Genomic DNA, 17085 nt, shown 5'->3' on the forward strand with positions numbered 1-17085 from the left:
GCACTATCATTAAAGAAAGCTATGTATTTCTGAGTCACATAGTATCAAATAAAACATTCAAGCCCCATTCAGCCTCCAGATCCGAGGGCAGCTTTGATCCTATGAAGCAATGATTGCTACTTTTATTAATATTATAGTGTTTTTCCTTTTTATCAAATAGTCCTTGATCCTATGAAATTTAGACCTCAGAAACCTAGGGTAATGAGCTACGACCTCATTGGTAGTGCTCAATATGAATCTACAGTCAGAGAAGAAAAAACACTGGATCAGGTGAGCTATGGTAAGATGCTGTCAGGACCAACCTTGAAAGAAAGTTTATGAAATCATTACTGTCATGACAGACAACTAGAAATTGGGCCTAGAGGAGGGAAAATCTTTTGTCCTACTGGGATTCTGTGGCTTGAAATAGATGGGAGTGTGTCAGCCAAGTCCGTCTCTGATAGGCCTTTGCTATTTGCTAAATAGCAAGGATGAAGTCAGACCAAATAATGGAAACATTGTTAAGATCCAGAGAGATGACTGAACTCGGTGCAGATTAGAGCTATAGTTGTTGCCTGTGGGTGGAGATAAGAGTTAGAATGTGGGTATACAGGTAGAAATAAGTGTAGATATGGAAAACCAGGTGGAAATTCTGATACTTAATAAATAAATTCCAAGAATGTATGTACTATGTAATAATTTTTAAATGTTGTTCTAATCTTTATTTTTCCAAACCCCAAGTCTCTGGTTTTTCACATAACTGGTTTATTATTGGGGCCAAATACACATAGAATATTTACATTTGAGGGTGAATCTTCTCATGTGTTTTTGTTCATGTTCAAATATGTAATAAAAATTAAACTATCAAAAAAATTCATGATTCATGGGAAGAAGTTAAAATATCAACATTAACAGGAATTTGGGAGGAGTTGATTCCAATCCTCATGGATGACTTTGAGGAATTCAAGACTTTAGTGGAGATGTGGTGGAAATCGCGAGAGCACTAGAATTAAAAGTAAAGCCTGAAAATGTGATTGAATTGCTGCCGTCTCATAAGAAAACTTCAATGGAAGAGGAACTACTTCCTATGTATCAGCAAAGAAAGTGGTTTCTTGAGATGAAATCTACTCCTAGTCAAGATGCTGTGAAAATTGTTGAAATGACTACCAAGAATTTAAGACATTATATAAACTTAATAAAGTAGCAGCAAAGTTTGAGAGGACTGACTCCAATTTTGAAAGAAGTTCTAATTTGGGTAAAATACTATCAAAAAGCATCGTATGCTATAGAGGTCATTTGTAAACAAAGAGTCAATTGATGTGGCAAACTTCATAGTGGTCTTATTTTAAAAATTGCTGCATCCACCCCAGCCTTCAGCAACCAGCACCCTGATCAGTTAGCAGCCATAGACACTGAAGCACGACCCTCCACCAGTAAAAAGATTATGGCTTGTTGAAAGCTCAGTTGATGGTTAGCATTTTTTAGCAATAAAGTTTTTTTAATTAAGGTATATACATTATTTTTAGGACATAATGTTATTACACACTTAAGAGACTATAGTATTAGTATAATGTAAACATAACTTTTATACGCACTACAAAACCAAAAAATTCATCTGAATTGTTTTATTGTGATACTTGCTTTATTGTGGTGGTCTGGAACCAAACCCGCAACATCTCCAAGGTATGTAAGTACTCAATTGTGCTGGTCTAGTGCAAAATACACTATGACTAAACTCTGCTGTTGTGTACCACACATAACTGAATGCTCTACCGACTGAGCTAGCCAGGCAGTTCATACATAACTGAATGGATGTGACTCTGTACCATTAAACATGATATACAAAAACAGATGGCCAAATTGGTCCATAAGCCATAGTTTGCCAATCCCTGACACAGACTATTATATTCTAATATATTTTAAAATGTTATTTTTTATTATTCAGAATAAATGACTCTCACTTCCCTAAACTAATAAATTCATGTAAGAGAAGTTATCTATACATTAGACCAATTTTTAATATAGCCTTTAGGAAAACATCTGCCATTTGTACAGTATTACCATGCTGTGATATTTATCATCTTATTAGATCTTTGCATCCCAAGCTAAGGGATAGCTATGAAGAGATTCCTTTTTTGTTTTTTGTTTTTGTTTTTTTTGAAAGTTTATTTAGTTATTTTGAGAGAGGGAAAGGGAGAGGGAGAGGGAGAGGGAGAGGGAGAGGGAGAGAGGGAGAGAGGGAGAGAGGGAGAGAGGGAGAGAGGGAGAGAGGGAGGGAGAGAGAGAGAGAGAGAGAGATAAGGAGGGACAGAGAGGGGGAGAGAATCCCAAGCAGGCTCAGCTGACAGTGCAGAGCCAGACATGGGGCTTGATCCTGTGACCCTGAGATCATGACCTGAGCTGAAATCAAGAGTCGAATGCTTACCCAGCTCAGCCACCCTGGTGTCCCAGAGATTCCTTTTTCTATTAAGACTCAAAAAAGTTACGTGACTTGCTCATGGTCACAAAGTTAGGTAATGACAAAGTTTTGAGTGGAAAACCAGAAAATATGCTCAGGTCTCTTGACAAAAGTTTGTTCTCATTCCAATACACCATACTATTTCATTACTTTATGATAATGTCTTCTATTACAAGCCAACATATTTAAGGAAATTAATCTATAGCAAAATATATATCATTTCACTTGATATAATGAAAGAATTCTCTATCAAATGTAAATAGGCAAAACTTTTCAAACCTTGGTCCTTTCGGGAGATGATGTCTCCTGGTAGAGATAGACTTGTGGTTATTTTAGGACAGTGTAGTTCTTGGACACACATTTTTGCTTCACCTTCCCTAGGATTTTCTGGTGGTAGATGGCTTGCTGCTTCTGATAAGTAAGTTAAGGTATTGTCCTTCAAACAGGCCACTTCAAGTGTAGACCCACTGTCCTGTATAAACTTTCTGTCCTCTTTGGATACATCAATGACTTTCTGGTGCTTTTTGGAAAATTCAGCCAAGGACTCCATTGCACTTTCAAAGGTTGAATGGTACTGAACCTGCTGCCGTATCCATTTAGAAAGTCCTAAGGAAAAAGTAAACCCAGGGAAGAAACTTTGGTTATTTAGTTTCTTAAGACATTATGTATTAAGAAAAACCTTAGATAATTTTTCTAATGAAGTAATCTATATGAATTTAGGGTATATAGAATGATTCTCTACACTAAAAACTATAGAAAAAACTATAGAAAGTTTATGAAAGAAATTGAAAAAGACACAAAAAAATGGGAAAACATCCTATGCTAATGGATTAAGCTCTTAATTGTTCTTCTGAACAAATATTGTTAAAATATCTATACTATCCAAAGCAATCTATGCATTCAATGCAATCCTTATCAAAATAACACCAGCATTCTTCACAGAGCTAGAACAAACAATCCTAAAATTTGTATGGAGCCAGAAAAGACTGAATAGCCAACGCCACGTTGAAAAAGAAAACCAAATCTGGAGGCATCATAATTCTGGATTAAAAAGCTGTAATCATCAAGACAGTATGGTACTGGCACAAAAACAGACATACAGATCGATGGAACAGAACAGAGAAGCAGAAAAGGACCCACAAATGTATGGCCAACTAATCTTTGACAAAGCAGGAAAGAATATTCAATGGAAAAAGACAGTCTCTTCAGCAAATGGTGCTCAGAAAACTGGGCAGTGACATGTGGGAGAATGAACCTGGACCACTTTTTACACCATGCTCAAAAATAAACTAAAAATGGGGGCACCTGGGTGGCTCAGTCAGCAGAGCGTCTGACTTCAGTTCAGGTCATGATCTCGCAGTCTGTGAGTCTGAGCCCCACGTCGGGCTCTGTGCTGACAGCTCAGAGCCTGGAGCTTGTTTTGGATTCTGTGTCTCCCTCTGTCTCTGTCCCTTCCCCACTTGTGCTCTCTCTCTGTCTCAAAAATAAATAAACATTAAAAAAATTTTCAAAATAAACTCAAAATAGATGAAAGACCTAAATGTAAGACAAGAAACCATTAAAATCCTAGGGGAGAAAACAGGCAACAACTTCTTTGACTTCGGCTGCATCAATTTCTTACTAGACATGTCTCTGGAAGCAAGGGAAACATGAACTATTAGGACCTCATCAAGATAAAAAGCTTCTGCACAGCAAAGGAAACAATCAACAAAACTAAAAGGCAACCGATGGAATGGGAGAAGATATTTGCAAATAACAAATCGGATAAAGGGTTAGTATCCAAAGTCTACCTATAAAGAACGTATCAAACTCAACACCCAAAAAACAAATAAGTCAGTGAAGAAATGGGCAAAAGACATGAACAGATACTCTTCCAAAGAAGACATCCAGATGGCTAGCAGACACATAAATAGATGCTCAACATCACACATCATGAGGGAAATACAAATCAAAACCATGATGAGATACCACCTCACACCTGTCGGGATGGCGAAAATTAAAAACTCAGGAACCAACAGATGTTGGTTAGAATGTGGAGAAAGAGGAATCCTTTTTGTACTGTTGGTGAGAATGCATACTGGTGCAGCCACTCTGGAAAAAAGTATGGAGGTTCCTCCAAAAATTAAAAATAGAGCTACCTTACCACCCAGCAATTTCACTACTAGGTATTTATACAAAGGATACAAAAATGCTGATTTGAAGGAGCACATGCCCCCCCCCCCCACCAATGTTTATAGCAGCACTATCAACAAGAGCCAAATTATGCAAAGAGCCCAAATGTCCATTGACTAATGATGAATGGATAAAGAAGATGTGGTATATATATACAATGGCGATCAAAAAGAATGAAATCTTGCCATGTGAAACAGGTGGATGGAATTAGAATGTATTATGCTAAGAGAAGTCAGTCAGAGAAAGACAAATACCGTATGATTTCACTCGTATGTGGAAGTTAAGAAAAAAAGATGAACATAGGGGAAGGGAAAGAAAAAGAAGATAAAAAGAGGGAGGCAAACCATAAGAGGTTCTTTTTTGTTGTTGTTGTTTAAGTTTATGTATTTACGTTGAGAGACAGAGAGAGAGAGAGAGAGAGAGAGAGAGAGAGAGAGAGAGCGCGAGCAGGAGAGGGGCAGAGAGAGGAGACAGAACCCCAAGCAGGCTCCACACTGTCAGTGCAGAGCCTATGTGGGATTTGAACCCATGACCCGTGAGATCATGACCTGAGCCGAAATCAAGAGTTGAATGCTTAACCTACTGAGCCACCCATGTACCCCTAAGAGACTCTAAATACAGAGAACTAAGGGTTGCTGGAGGGGAGGTGGGTAGGGGGCTGGGCTAAATGGGTGATGGGTACTAAGGACAGCACTTGTTGGCATGAGCACTGGGTGTTACATGTAAGTGAAGAATCACTTAATTCTACTTCTGAAACCATTATTACACTATATGTTAACTAACTTGGATTTAAGCAGGAAAAAAAAAAAAGATTCTCAATATTTTTCCTGCCTAAAAATCTTCACATGTACATTATGCTTAGTATTGCTCATGTATCAGTACCATTTTTCTTTACATGCAGTGATTGTCAACTGAAGGGAGGGAAGAGGGAGTGGGAGTAGAGTGGAATGGGAGAAATGTATTATTTGTCAGTTTAGAATAACTGGGGAAATAAGGCAAATTTAATTTCATCATAATTCCCCACAAATATTGCCTATGCTTTAATTTTAGAGAAACTAGAAGTTGTAAACAACACGATCTTCCATTCCAACTTTCTAACTTTGACTCCCTTTACAAAAAATAAATGCAAGATTCCAGTCTCATAGGTTTTTTTGTTCCTCTTCTTCCCCAATTCCAAATGTGTCTTAAACTATCCTGGAAATGAAAGGAATAACAATGTTACCATGGACAAATCATGTCCTATTTGAATATTTATGATATATTTTTTAATATATAAACAAGTTGTAAGGGACATGATTTGACCTATGACATGTGAAAACTGTAAAACCTTGAACCATATTAAAAGTATACGTGTTTTGTAGTATGACTTATTTCAGAAGGAAATTCAAAATCAGATATTCACTTTTAGAAAATATTCTCTGCTGGTGTTACTATCATCATCTTCTGGAGTAATTTAAAAAGTCACTATGGTATTTTAAGTTAAAAGAAAAATAAGGCAGGGCTTCAAACACCTTGAACTCCTATACAATCATTTACATACATTCTTTTAGTTTTTTTTTTTATGGGAGTTTTTCTATATTTAATGCAAAATGAATTGAGTTCTGTAGTTAATGCAAATTCACTTCAAATAAAAATTAGCCATCAAAAGGAATTTGTACATTGTTGCGCTAGTATTATCTAGATAGGAAGATTTCACACTTTTATGAGTCTCAGAGAAAATAAATAAAAACCATACAGAAATAATGTAAAATTCTTAATTTAAAAAATCTGTTGGCAGTGCCTAGCTGGCTCAGTAGGTGGAACATGTCATTCTTGATCTTGGTGTTGTAAGTTCGAGCCCCACATTGGGTATAGAGACCTACTTAAAAAATAAAATCTTTAGGGGCACCTGGGTGGCTCAGTTGTCAAGAGTGAGGCTCAGGTCGTTGTCTCATGGTTCTTGAGTGTGAGCCCTACATTGGACTCTCTGCTATCAGTGCAGAACCTGCTCGGATCCTGTCTCCTTCTCTCTGTCCTTCTACTAGTGTGTGCTCTGTCTCTCTCTCAAATCAAATCAAATCAGATCTTTAGGGGCATGTGGGTGGCTCAGTCGGTTAAGCATCTGACTCTTGATTTTGATTTTGGCTCAGGTCATGATCTCACTGTCGTGAGATCAAACCCTGCATTGGGCTCTGCACTGAGCGTGGGGCCAGCTTGAGATTCTCTGTCTCACCCTCTGCCCCTCTTCCCCACTTACGCCCTCTCTCTAAAATAAAATTAAAAAAAATTTTTAAGATATATAATTTATTTTCAACTTAGCTTGGAATACTACTCGGCAAGGACAAAGAATGAAATCTTGCCATTTGCAACAATGTGGATGGAACTGGAGGGTATTATGCTAAGTGAAATAAGTCAGTCAGAGAAAGACAGATATCATATGTTTTCACTCATATGAGGAATTTGAGAAACTTAACAGAAGTTAAGTTTCCATCTCATTCCATGCAGGAAGAGAAGAAAAAAAAAGTTATAAACTGAGAGGGAGTCAAACCACAAAAAACATTTTTTTAAATAAATAAATCTTTTAAAAATTCAACAAGTCTGAAATATAAGGTAAGAAGTACTAGATGTTCAAATAAGAAAAACTTTTCAGATTTTGCATTTTTTTAACTGAAGTTAAGAAAAACATTTGACAAGAAGACCATTTAATTTTTTAACTTTTTAAAGATTTTATTTTTAAGTAATCTCTACATCCAATGTGGAGCTTGAACTTATAACCCCAAGATCAACCCTGAACCAGCCAGGTGCCCGTAGAAGAATATTTTAAAGAAGGATTTCCCTTAAAGTTCTTTATTTTGTTTGGTTGGGAAAATAATTATACTGATTAAAAATCAAACTTTTCTAAAACTGAAAAATTTTAGTATTATACTCGCCTCTTTCATGTGTGGAACTTTTTGTAATCAAAGAAAGCCTTTTCAGTGCAAAATGTCAGTTTGCTTTTGAAAACTCAAAGAATCTGAGCTCCACCTGCTGACTAAACATAAGCACTTAACATTTTGCTTTTAGTTATGTCTGGCCCTAAGTGCAATGGGTTGCTTTACATGGAAAGAGCAGAAAAGACTAATAAAGCAGCACTTGCTGCTTTAATCCAGGTGTATACATTTTAATGCCAAACCAAATACTAGGCTCTGAAATAGAAAAAGTAGAGTCCATACCCATAGGTGGTTTATCTGAAACAAATTTAAAATTTTGCATCTCTTTTTATCATTGTCGTATGAACTTTTTAGCTTTGAAGATAATAAAGATGCAAGTATTTCCAAACTAAATACTATAGGCACAAAATATTTGTTCATCTGAGTGGGGAAAAATGGCCATTCACTATATCTTGAGGCCTACAGTGGAGCTTTTTTCCTTTTAGAAAATACTAGCTCTAACATGAACTCTATAACAGCTGAAGCATTTCTAAACAAACAAAAGACAATCAACAATCTTCAATATAATCAAGAATGAAAGAATAAAGAATCCTAAGCAGCCAAAGGAGATGTGCTTAAATGTAAAAACTTATTTTTTGGAAAATTCATTTCTGTGAATAGTCTTTTCCCTGATAATGATAAATAAATAATTACTGTTACTGAATTAAATCCAACATTCTACAAAATTGAAGGATACTAACTGATTAATACTATGTTAGTAACTAGATTCTCCTCTATAAAGATTTTTTTGTAAACACACAAGCATTAAAAGGCTAGATTTCCTGTCAATATGATTTTTTCCATATTTGATCTATTAAAAATCTGTCCCTCCCCAATTTTTAAAAAATTTATTCAATTATTTTGGGGCACCTGGGTGGCTCAGTGGGTTAGGCGTCTGAATTCAGCTCAGGTCATGATCTCACGGCTCATGAGTTCTAGCCCTGCGTCAGGCTCTGTGCTGACAGCTCAGAGGCTGGAGCCTGCTTCCGATTCTGTGTCTCCCTCTCTCTCTGACCATTTCCCGCCTGCACACTGTCTCTCTCTTAAAAATAAACATTAAAAAAACTTTTAATAAAAAAATAAAAAATAATTTATTCAATTTTTAATTCAAACCCTTGGGATGCAGCGAAGGCAGTCCTGAGAGGAAAATACATTGCAATCCAGGCCTATCTCAAGAAACAAGAAAAATCCCAAATACAAAATCTACCAGCACACCTAAAGGAAATAGAAGCAGAACAACAAAGACACCCCAAACCCAGCAGAAGAGAAATAATAAAGATCATAACAGAAATAAACAATATAGAATCTAAAAAAAACAGCAGACCAGGTCAATGAAACCAAGAGTTGATTTTCTGAAAAAATAAACAAAACTGATAAACCTCTAGGAGGCTTCTCAATAAGAAAAGGGAGAGGAACCAAATAGCTAAAATCATGAATGAAAATGGAATTATTACAACCAATCCCTCAGAAATACAAGCAATTATCAGGGAACACTATGAAAAATAATATGCCAACAAACTGGACAACCTGGAAGAAATGGACAAATTCCTAACCACACACACACTTCCAAAACTCAAACAGGAAGAAATAGAAAGCTTGAACAGACCCATAACCAGCAAGAAATTGAATCAGTTAACAAAAATCTCCCAACAAATAAGAGTCCGGGACCAGATGCCTTCCCTGGAGAATTCTACCAGACATTTAAAGCAGAGATAATACCTATCTTCTCAAGCTGTTCCAAAAAATAGAAAGGGAAGGAAAACTTCCAGACTCATTCTATGAAGCCAGCATTGTTTTGACTCCCAAACCAGACAGAGACCCAGCAAAAAAAGAGAACTACAGGCCAACATCCCTAATGAATATGGATGCAAAAATTCTCAACAAGATACCAGCATATCAAATTCAACACCATGTAAAAAGAATTATTCACCAATCAAGTGGGATTCATTCCTGGGCTGCAGGGCTGGTTCAACATTGGCAATTCAATCAATGTGATACATCACATTAATAAAAGAAATGGTAAGAACCATATGATCCTGTCAATCGATGCAGAAAAAGCATTTGACAAAATTCAGCATCCTTTCTTAATAAACACCCTCGAGAAAGTCAGGATAGAAGGAAAATACTTAAACATCATAAAAACCATTTATGAAGAGACCACAGCTAATATCATCCTCAATGGGGAAAAACTCAGAGTTTTCCCCGAGATCAGGAACACGACAGGGATGTCCACCCTCACTGCTGTTGTTTAACATAGTGTTGGAAGTGCTAGCATCAGCAATCAGACAACAAAAGGAAATCAAAGGCATCAAAAGTGGCAAAGATGAAGTAAAGCTTTCACTTTTTGCAGATGACATGATATTATACATGGAAAACCCGAGAGACTCCACCAAAAGTCTGCTAGAACTAATACATGAATTCAGCAAAGTCACAGTATACAAAGAAATGTACAGAAATCAGTTGCATTCTTATACATCAATAATGAAGCAACAGAAAGACAAATAAAGAAACTGATCCCATTCACAATTGCACCAAGAATCACAAAATACCTAGGAATAAACCTAACCAAAGATGTGAAAGATCTATATGCTGAAAACTATAGAAAGCTTATGAAGGAAACTGAAGAAGATACAAAGAAATGGAAACACATTCCATGCTCATGGATTGGAAGAATAAATATTGTCAAAATGTCAATACTACCCAAAGCAATCTACACATTCAATGCAATCCCAGTTAAAATTGCACCAGCATTCTTCTCGAAGCTAGAACAAGCAATCCTAAAATTTGTATGGAACCACAAAACACCCTGAATAGCCAAAGTAATACTGAAGAAGACCAAAGCGGGAGGCATCACAATCCCAGACTTTAGCCTCTACTACAAAGCTGTAATCATCAAGACAGCATGGTATTGGCACAAAAACAGACACATAGACCAATGGAATAGAGTAGAGACTCCAGAAATGGACCCACAAAAGTATGGACAACTAATCTTTGACAAAGCAGGAAAGAATTTCCAATGAAAAAAAAAGACAGTCTCTTTAACAAATGGTGCTGGGAAGACTGGACTTGAGCAACATGCAGAAGAATGAAACTAGACCACTTTTTTACACCATTCACAAAAATAAACTCAAAATGGATGAAGGACCTGAATGTGAGAAAGGAAACCATCAAAACCCTAGAGGAAAGGGTCACCTGGGTGGCTCAGTCGGTTGAGCATCCAACTTCGGCTCAGGCCATGATCTCACAGTTTGTGGGTTCAAGCCCCACATCAGGCTCTGTGCTGACAGCTTGCTCAGAGCCTACAGCCTGCTTCAGATTCTGTGTCTCCCTCTCCCTCTCTCTCTCTGCCTGCCCCCCCCCCCAGTCATGCTCTGTCTCCGTCTCTCAAAAATAAATAAATGTTTAAAAAAAAATTGAAAAAAAAAAAAACAAAAAAAAAAACCCTAGAGGAGAAAGCGGGAAAAAACCTCTCTGACCTCAGCCGCAGCAATTTCTTACTTGACACATCTCCAAAGACAAGGGAATTAAAAGCAAAAATGAACTATTGGGACCTCATCAAGATAAAAAGCTTCTGCTGTTTGTAAAGGAAACAATCAACAAAACTAAAAGGCAACCGACGGAATGGGAAAAGATATTTGCAGATGACATATCAGACAAAGGGCTAGTATACAAAATCTATAAAGAACTCACCAAAGTCCACACCCGAAAAACAAATAATCCAGTGAAGAAATGGGCAGAAGACATGAATAGACACTTCTCTAAAGAAGACATCCAGATGGCCAACAGGCACATGAAAAGATGCTCAACGTCACTCCTCATCAGGGAAATACAAATCAAAACCATACTGAGATATCACCTCATGCCAGTCAGAGTGGCTGAAACAAACAAATCAGGAGACTATAGATGCTGGAGAGGATGTGGAGAAACGGGAACCCTCTTGCACTGTTGGTGGGAATGCAAACTGGTGCAGTCACTCTGGAAAAGTGTGGAGGTTCCTCAAAAAATTAAAAATAGATCTACCCTATGACCCAGCAATAGCACTGTTAGGAATTTACCCAAGAGATACAGGAGTGCTGATGTATAGGGGCGCTTGTACCCCAATGTTTATAGCAGCACTTTCAACAATAGCCAAATTGTGGAAAGAGCCTAAATGTCCATCAACTGATGAATGGATAAAGAAATTGTGGTTTATATACATAATGGAATACTACATGGCAATGAGAAAGAATGAAATATAGCCTTTTGTAGCAACATGGATGGAACTGGAGAGTGTTATACTAAGTGAAATAAGTTATACAGAGAAAGACAGATACCATATGGTTTCACTCTTATGTGGATCCTGAGAAACTTAACAGAAGACCATGGGGGAGGGGAAGAAAAAAAAAAGTTAGAGAGGGAGGAAGCCAAGCCATAAGAGACTCTTGAAAACTGAGAATAAACTGAGGGTTGATGGGGGGAAGGGAAAAGTGGGTGATGGGCACTGAGGAGGGCACCTGTTGGGATGAGCACTGGGTGTTGTATGGAAACCAATTTGACAATAAATTTCATATTTTTTTTTTTTTTTAAATTTAACGTTTTATTTATTTTTGAGACAGAGAGACACAGAGCATGAACGGGGGAGGGGCAGAGAGAGAGGGAGACACAGAATCGGAAACAGGCTCCAGGCTCCGAGCCATCAGCCCAGAGCCTGACGCGGGGCTCGAACTCACGGACCGCGAGATCGTGACCTGGCTGAAGTCGGACGCTTAACCGACTGCGCCACCCAGGCGCCCCAATAAATTTCATATTTAAAAAATAATAAAAAAAATAAAAAATCTTTTAATAAAAAAATAATCTATTCGATTATTTTGAGATAGAGAAAGAGAGAGAGTGTGCAAGTGGGAAGTGTTCAGAGAAATAGAGGGTAAAAGAATTCCAATCCCTGTGCAGAGCCTGATGCAGGCTTGAACTCAAGTACCGCAAGATCATGACTGGAGCCAAAGTCAGATGCTTAACCAACTGAGACACCCAGGTGCCCCTGTCCAAATTTTTTCTTTAAAACCAGCAGTTATTAGGGGTGCCTGGGTGGTTCAGTTGGTTGAGCGTCTGACTTCGGTTCAGGTCATGATCTCATGAGTTCGTGAGTTCGAGCCCTGCATTGGGCTCTGTACTGACAGCTCGGAGCCTGGAGCCTGCTTCAGATTCTGTGTCTCAGTTTCTCTCTCTCTGCCCCTCCCTGGCTTGTATGCTCTCTCTCTCTCTCTCTCTCTCAAAAATAAATAAACATTAAAAAAGAACAACAACCAGTAGTTATTAAATACCAATAACTGTTATTAACTCTTACTCTAAACCCAGCTGAGAATCTTACCAGATATATACTGTGCAGGGTTACTACTAAAGCGATTATCCACAAGAATAAGAGCTCCCCAATCATTTTTGTGTCGAATACACCTTTAAAAAAAATAGGGAGAAAAATCAAACAAATAACTTTGAAAACAAAAGCCAGACTTCTTGTGAGACAGAAGATTGAGAAAAATCAGTGATGTCAGTAGTATATTCCTCTAAGCCTTGTTATTATGAGCAAGATTATAGAAACAACTCAATACAATGTACCAAAGTAGGTATATTAAAAATCTCCTACTTTTGCCAACTCTTGATAACTTACATCAAAAAATGTTTATATGCATTCTATTTTGAAAGCCAAAAATTTATAGAAAATATTTACAAATCCTTACTTAGCTAAACAAATTATTTTTTTTTTACCTTCAATGTCATTTTAGTTGTAGAATTTATGTAGATAAACTTTGTTCTAGTTTAATGAGTTTTTATCATGAATGAATGTTTAATTTGTAAAACAAACAAACAAACAAACAACAAACTTGGGAAGAACCAATTGATTTGATCATGTAGTTTTTCTCCTTTAAACTGTTAACATGGTAGATCACACAGGCAAAATTTCAAATACAGACCTAGACTTTCATTCCTAAGATAACCACATGTTGTTATGGTGTATATTCTTTTTATAGATTGTTGAATTTGGTTTGCTAAAATATTTTTTAATTTTAAAAATTATTTAAAAAATTTTGAAGTGTGTAATTCAGTGACTTTTAGTACATTTACAAAGTTGTGCAACCTACACCACTATCTATCACACAACATTTTTATCTCACCAAAAAGAAACCCAGTGTCAATCAGTCACTCTCTTTATCCAATTATTCCCCCTATTCCCTGGAAACCACTAACATACTTTCTATCTCTATAATTTGCCTATTTTGAAATTTTCATATAACCGGAATCATGCAACATACAACATGATTCTTTCAGTTAACATGATGTTTTTTCAAGGCTACTTGTTATCACATGTATCAGTACTTTATTCCTCTTTTTAGCTGAATAATATTCCATTGCATTTATCCATTCATAAGTAAATGTGCATCTGGGTTGTTTTCACCTTTTGACTATTATGAATAATGCTGCTATGAACATTTGGGTACAAGTTTTCATATGAATCCAACCAGAAGTGGAATTGCTGGGCTGTACAGTAATTCAATGTTAACTTTTTGAGGAACACTTTTGTCTGAAGCAGTTGCACAATTTTACATTCCTGCCAGCATTGTGTGAGATTTCCAATTTCTCCATATCCTCACCAACACTTGTTATTATCCATCTTCTTCATTAAAGGTACTCTAGGAAGTGTGAAGTGGCATTTCACTGTGGTTTTGATTTGCATTTCCCTAGTAACTAGTGATGTTGAACATATTTTCATGTGCATACTGGCTGCTTGTGTATCTCTTTTGGAGAAATGTCTACTAAAAGTATTGGTCCATTTTTAAATCGCATTATTTGTCTTTTCATTGTTGAATTATAAGAGTTCTTTATATATTCTGGATACTACAACCCTTAGACATATGATTTGCAAACATTTTCTCACATGTGTGAGTTCTATTTTTTAGCATTGTTCTTTGAAGAACAAACGTTTTAACAAAGTTAAACAAAAGTTTGACAAAGCCCAATTTATCTAATTTTTAAAGCTGTTTGTGCTGTTGATGTCATATTTAAGAAACCATTGACTACCAGGGTACTTGGATGACTCAGGCGGTTAAGTGTCCAACTTCGGCTCAGGTCATGATCTCGAGGTTCTTGAGTTTGAGCCCCACACTGGGATCTGTGCTGACAGCTCAGAGCCTGGAGCCTGCTTCAGATTCCATGTCTCCTTCTCTCTCTGCCCCTCCCCCGCTCATACTCTTTCTCAAAAATAAAATAAACATTAAAAAAAAAAAAAAAAAGAAAGAAAGAAACCATTTCCTAGGGGCAACTGGGTGGCTTAGTAGGTTCAGCGTCTGACTCTCGGTTTCGACTCAGGTCATGATCTCTCAGTTAGTGAGCCCTGTATTGGGCTCTGCTCTGATAGCACAGAGACTGCTTGGGATTCTCTCTCCCTCTCTCTTTGCCCTTCCCCTGCTCATGCTCTCTCCCTCTCAAAATAGACATTAAAAAAAAAAAAAAAGCAAGAAACCATTGCCTAATCCAAGGAGTCTAAGAAGACTTACACCTTGTTAGTCTTTCACCCATCTTGAGTTACCTTTTGTATATGGTGTGGGGGTAGAGGACTAGTTTCATTCTTTTATATGGATATGCAGTTATCCCGGCACCATCTGTTAAAGACTATTCTTTCCCCCATTGGATTGTCTTAGCACTTTTTAGGAGGGGGTGGTGGCTTAAACAACAGGGATTTATTTCTCACAGTTCTTGAGGCTAGGAAGAACAGATAGAGGTGCAAACTGATTTAGTTCCCTGGTGAAGGCTCTCCTCTTGGCTTACAGATGTCAGCCATCTCACTGTGTCCTCACATGGGTGGGGGTGGAGAGAGGGAGAAGAAAAGGAGAGAAAGAATCAAGTCCTCTGATGTCTGTTTTTATAAGGGCGCTAATCCCATCATGAGGGCCCTGCCCACAGGACCTCATCTAAACCTAATTACATTCCATAGGCCTCATCTCCAAATAGCATTATGTAGGGAATAAGGGCTTCAACATATGAATTTGAAGGAGGCACAATTCAGTCCAAGGAGGTAAGAAAATCATATGATATATGAAAAGATGCTAAGTGCTAGGGAAGAAAAACAAAAAGGGAAAGAGAAGAGGGAATATTGGCAGAGGGTGCTAAATTTTAAATAGGGTGATTTTTGAGCACCTGAGAAAACATTACTTGAACAAAGATTCTTCACAGGTAAGGGAATGAGCTGTGTGTGTATCTGGAAGGGAAGTGTCTAGCAGAGAGAAATGCAAGGGCAAAGTCTCTGCAGCAAGAGCTTACCTGACATGGTCAGGAAACAGCAAGGAGCACAGTATACCTTCTATGATGTACCCTCTTCTCTCCCTTTAGGTGTAGGGTCTTTCTGGGGTATATAGGATGATTTGGTAGTTATCTAGCTGTGTTCATGGGACATGAGGAGCCTAGGGTCCTCCTACTCCACCACCACCTTCCTCTCTCTCTGGCTTGGCACTAATAAGCTCACTGTAAACACGGAGGTTAGTTTCTGGACTTTCAATTCTACCCCCTGTCCTACATGTCTATATTATGCCAGTACAACACAAGTCTCAATTATTGTAGCACTGCAATAAGTTTGAAATCGAGAATGGTCAGTTCTCCAATTTTGTTCTTCTTTTTCAAAATTTTTGTGACTATTCTGGATTTCTTTCAATTTCCATATAAATTTTAAATCAGCTTCTCAATTTCTGCAAGAAATCCAGCTGGGATTTTGGCTGGGATTGCACTGAATCTCTACAGATATTCTGGGGGGATGCTACGATCTTTACAATAAGTCTTCCAATCCATCATTACAGAATTCTTCCATTTATTTAGAAATTTCTTTCAACAATGTTTTGTAGCTTTCGGTGTACAGGTCTTGTACTTCTTTTGTTACAGTTACTCCTAAGTATCTTTTGACGTTATTGCAAATGAAAAATATTTATTTTTATTGAAGTACATAGTTGACACACAGTGTTACATGAGTTTCAGGTTTACAACATAGTGATCTGACAAGTCTACACATTATACTATGCTTACAACAAATGTAGCTACCATTTGTCACAACACTATTACAGTATGCAAGTAGAGTTTATTAATTTCATTTTTGGATTATTCACTCCCATTGTATAACGTGATGGATTTTTGTATACTTTTGTAACTTACTGAACTTGTTTATTAGCTCTATTAGTTATATTTTATGGATATAAATTTCCATGTAGAATATCATGTCATTTGCAAATTTTAAAATAATTTTACTTCTTTTCCAATCCAAATTAATTTTTCTTCTTTTTTTCTTGCCTAATTGCCCTGTGTAGAACCTCTAATACAATACTAAATATAAGTGGTGAGAGTGGACATCCTTATCCTGTTATCAAACATAGGGGCAAAGTTTCAGTCTTTCTTTTTTTAATGAATGTAATTTATTGTCAAATTGGCTTACATACAACACCCAGTGCTCACCCCAACAAGTGCCCTCCTCAATGCCCATCACCCATTTTCCCTTCTCCCCCAAGCCCCCAT

The 17085-nt window shown here is 37.2% G+C and overlaps 1 protein-coding gene across 1 annotated transcript in view; it reads right to left on the reverse strand.

The window, feature by feature from the left end:
• Positions 1-17085, reverse strand: part of BRIP1 (BRCA1 interacting helicase 1) — a 211756-nt gene that overhangs the window by 4593 nt on the left and 190078 nt on the right. Inside the window, 2 exon segments of the mRNA XM_042915344.1 lie at positions 2717-3043; positions 12905-12987. Of these exon segments, the coding sequence (XP_042771278.1) occupies positions 2717-3043; positions 12905-12987 (410 nt within the window).

This window comes from Panthera leo, chromosome E1 (genome assembly GCF_018350215.1).
Source record: "Panthera leo isolate Ple1 chromosome E1, P.leo_Ple1_pat1.1, whole genome shotgun sequence".
NCBI lineage: Eukaryota > Metazoa > Chordata > Mammalia > Carnivora > Felidae > Panthera > Panthera leo.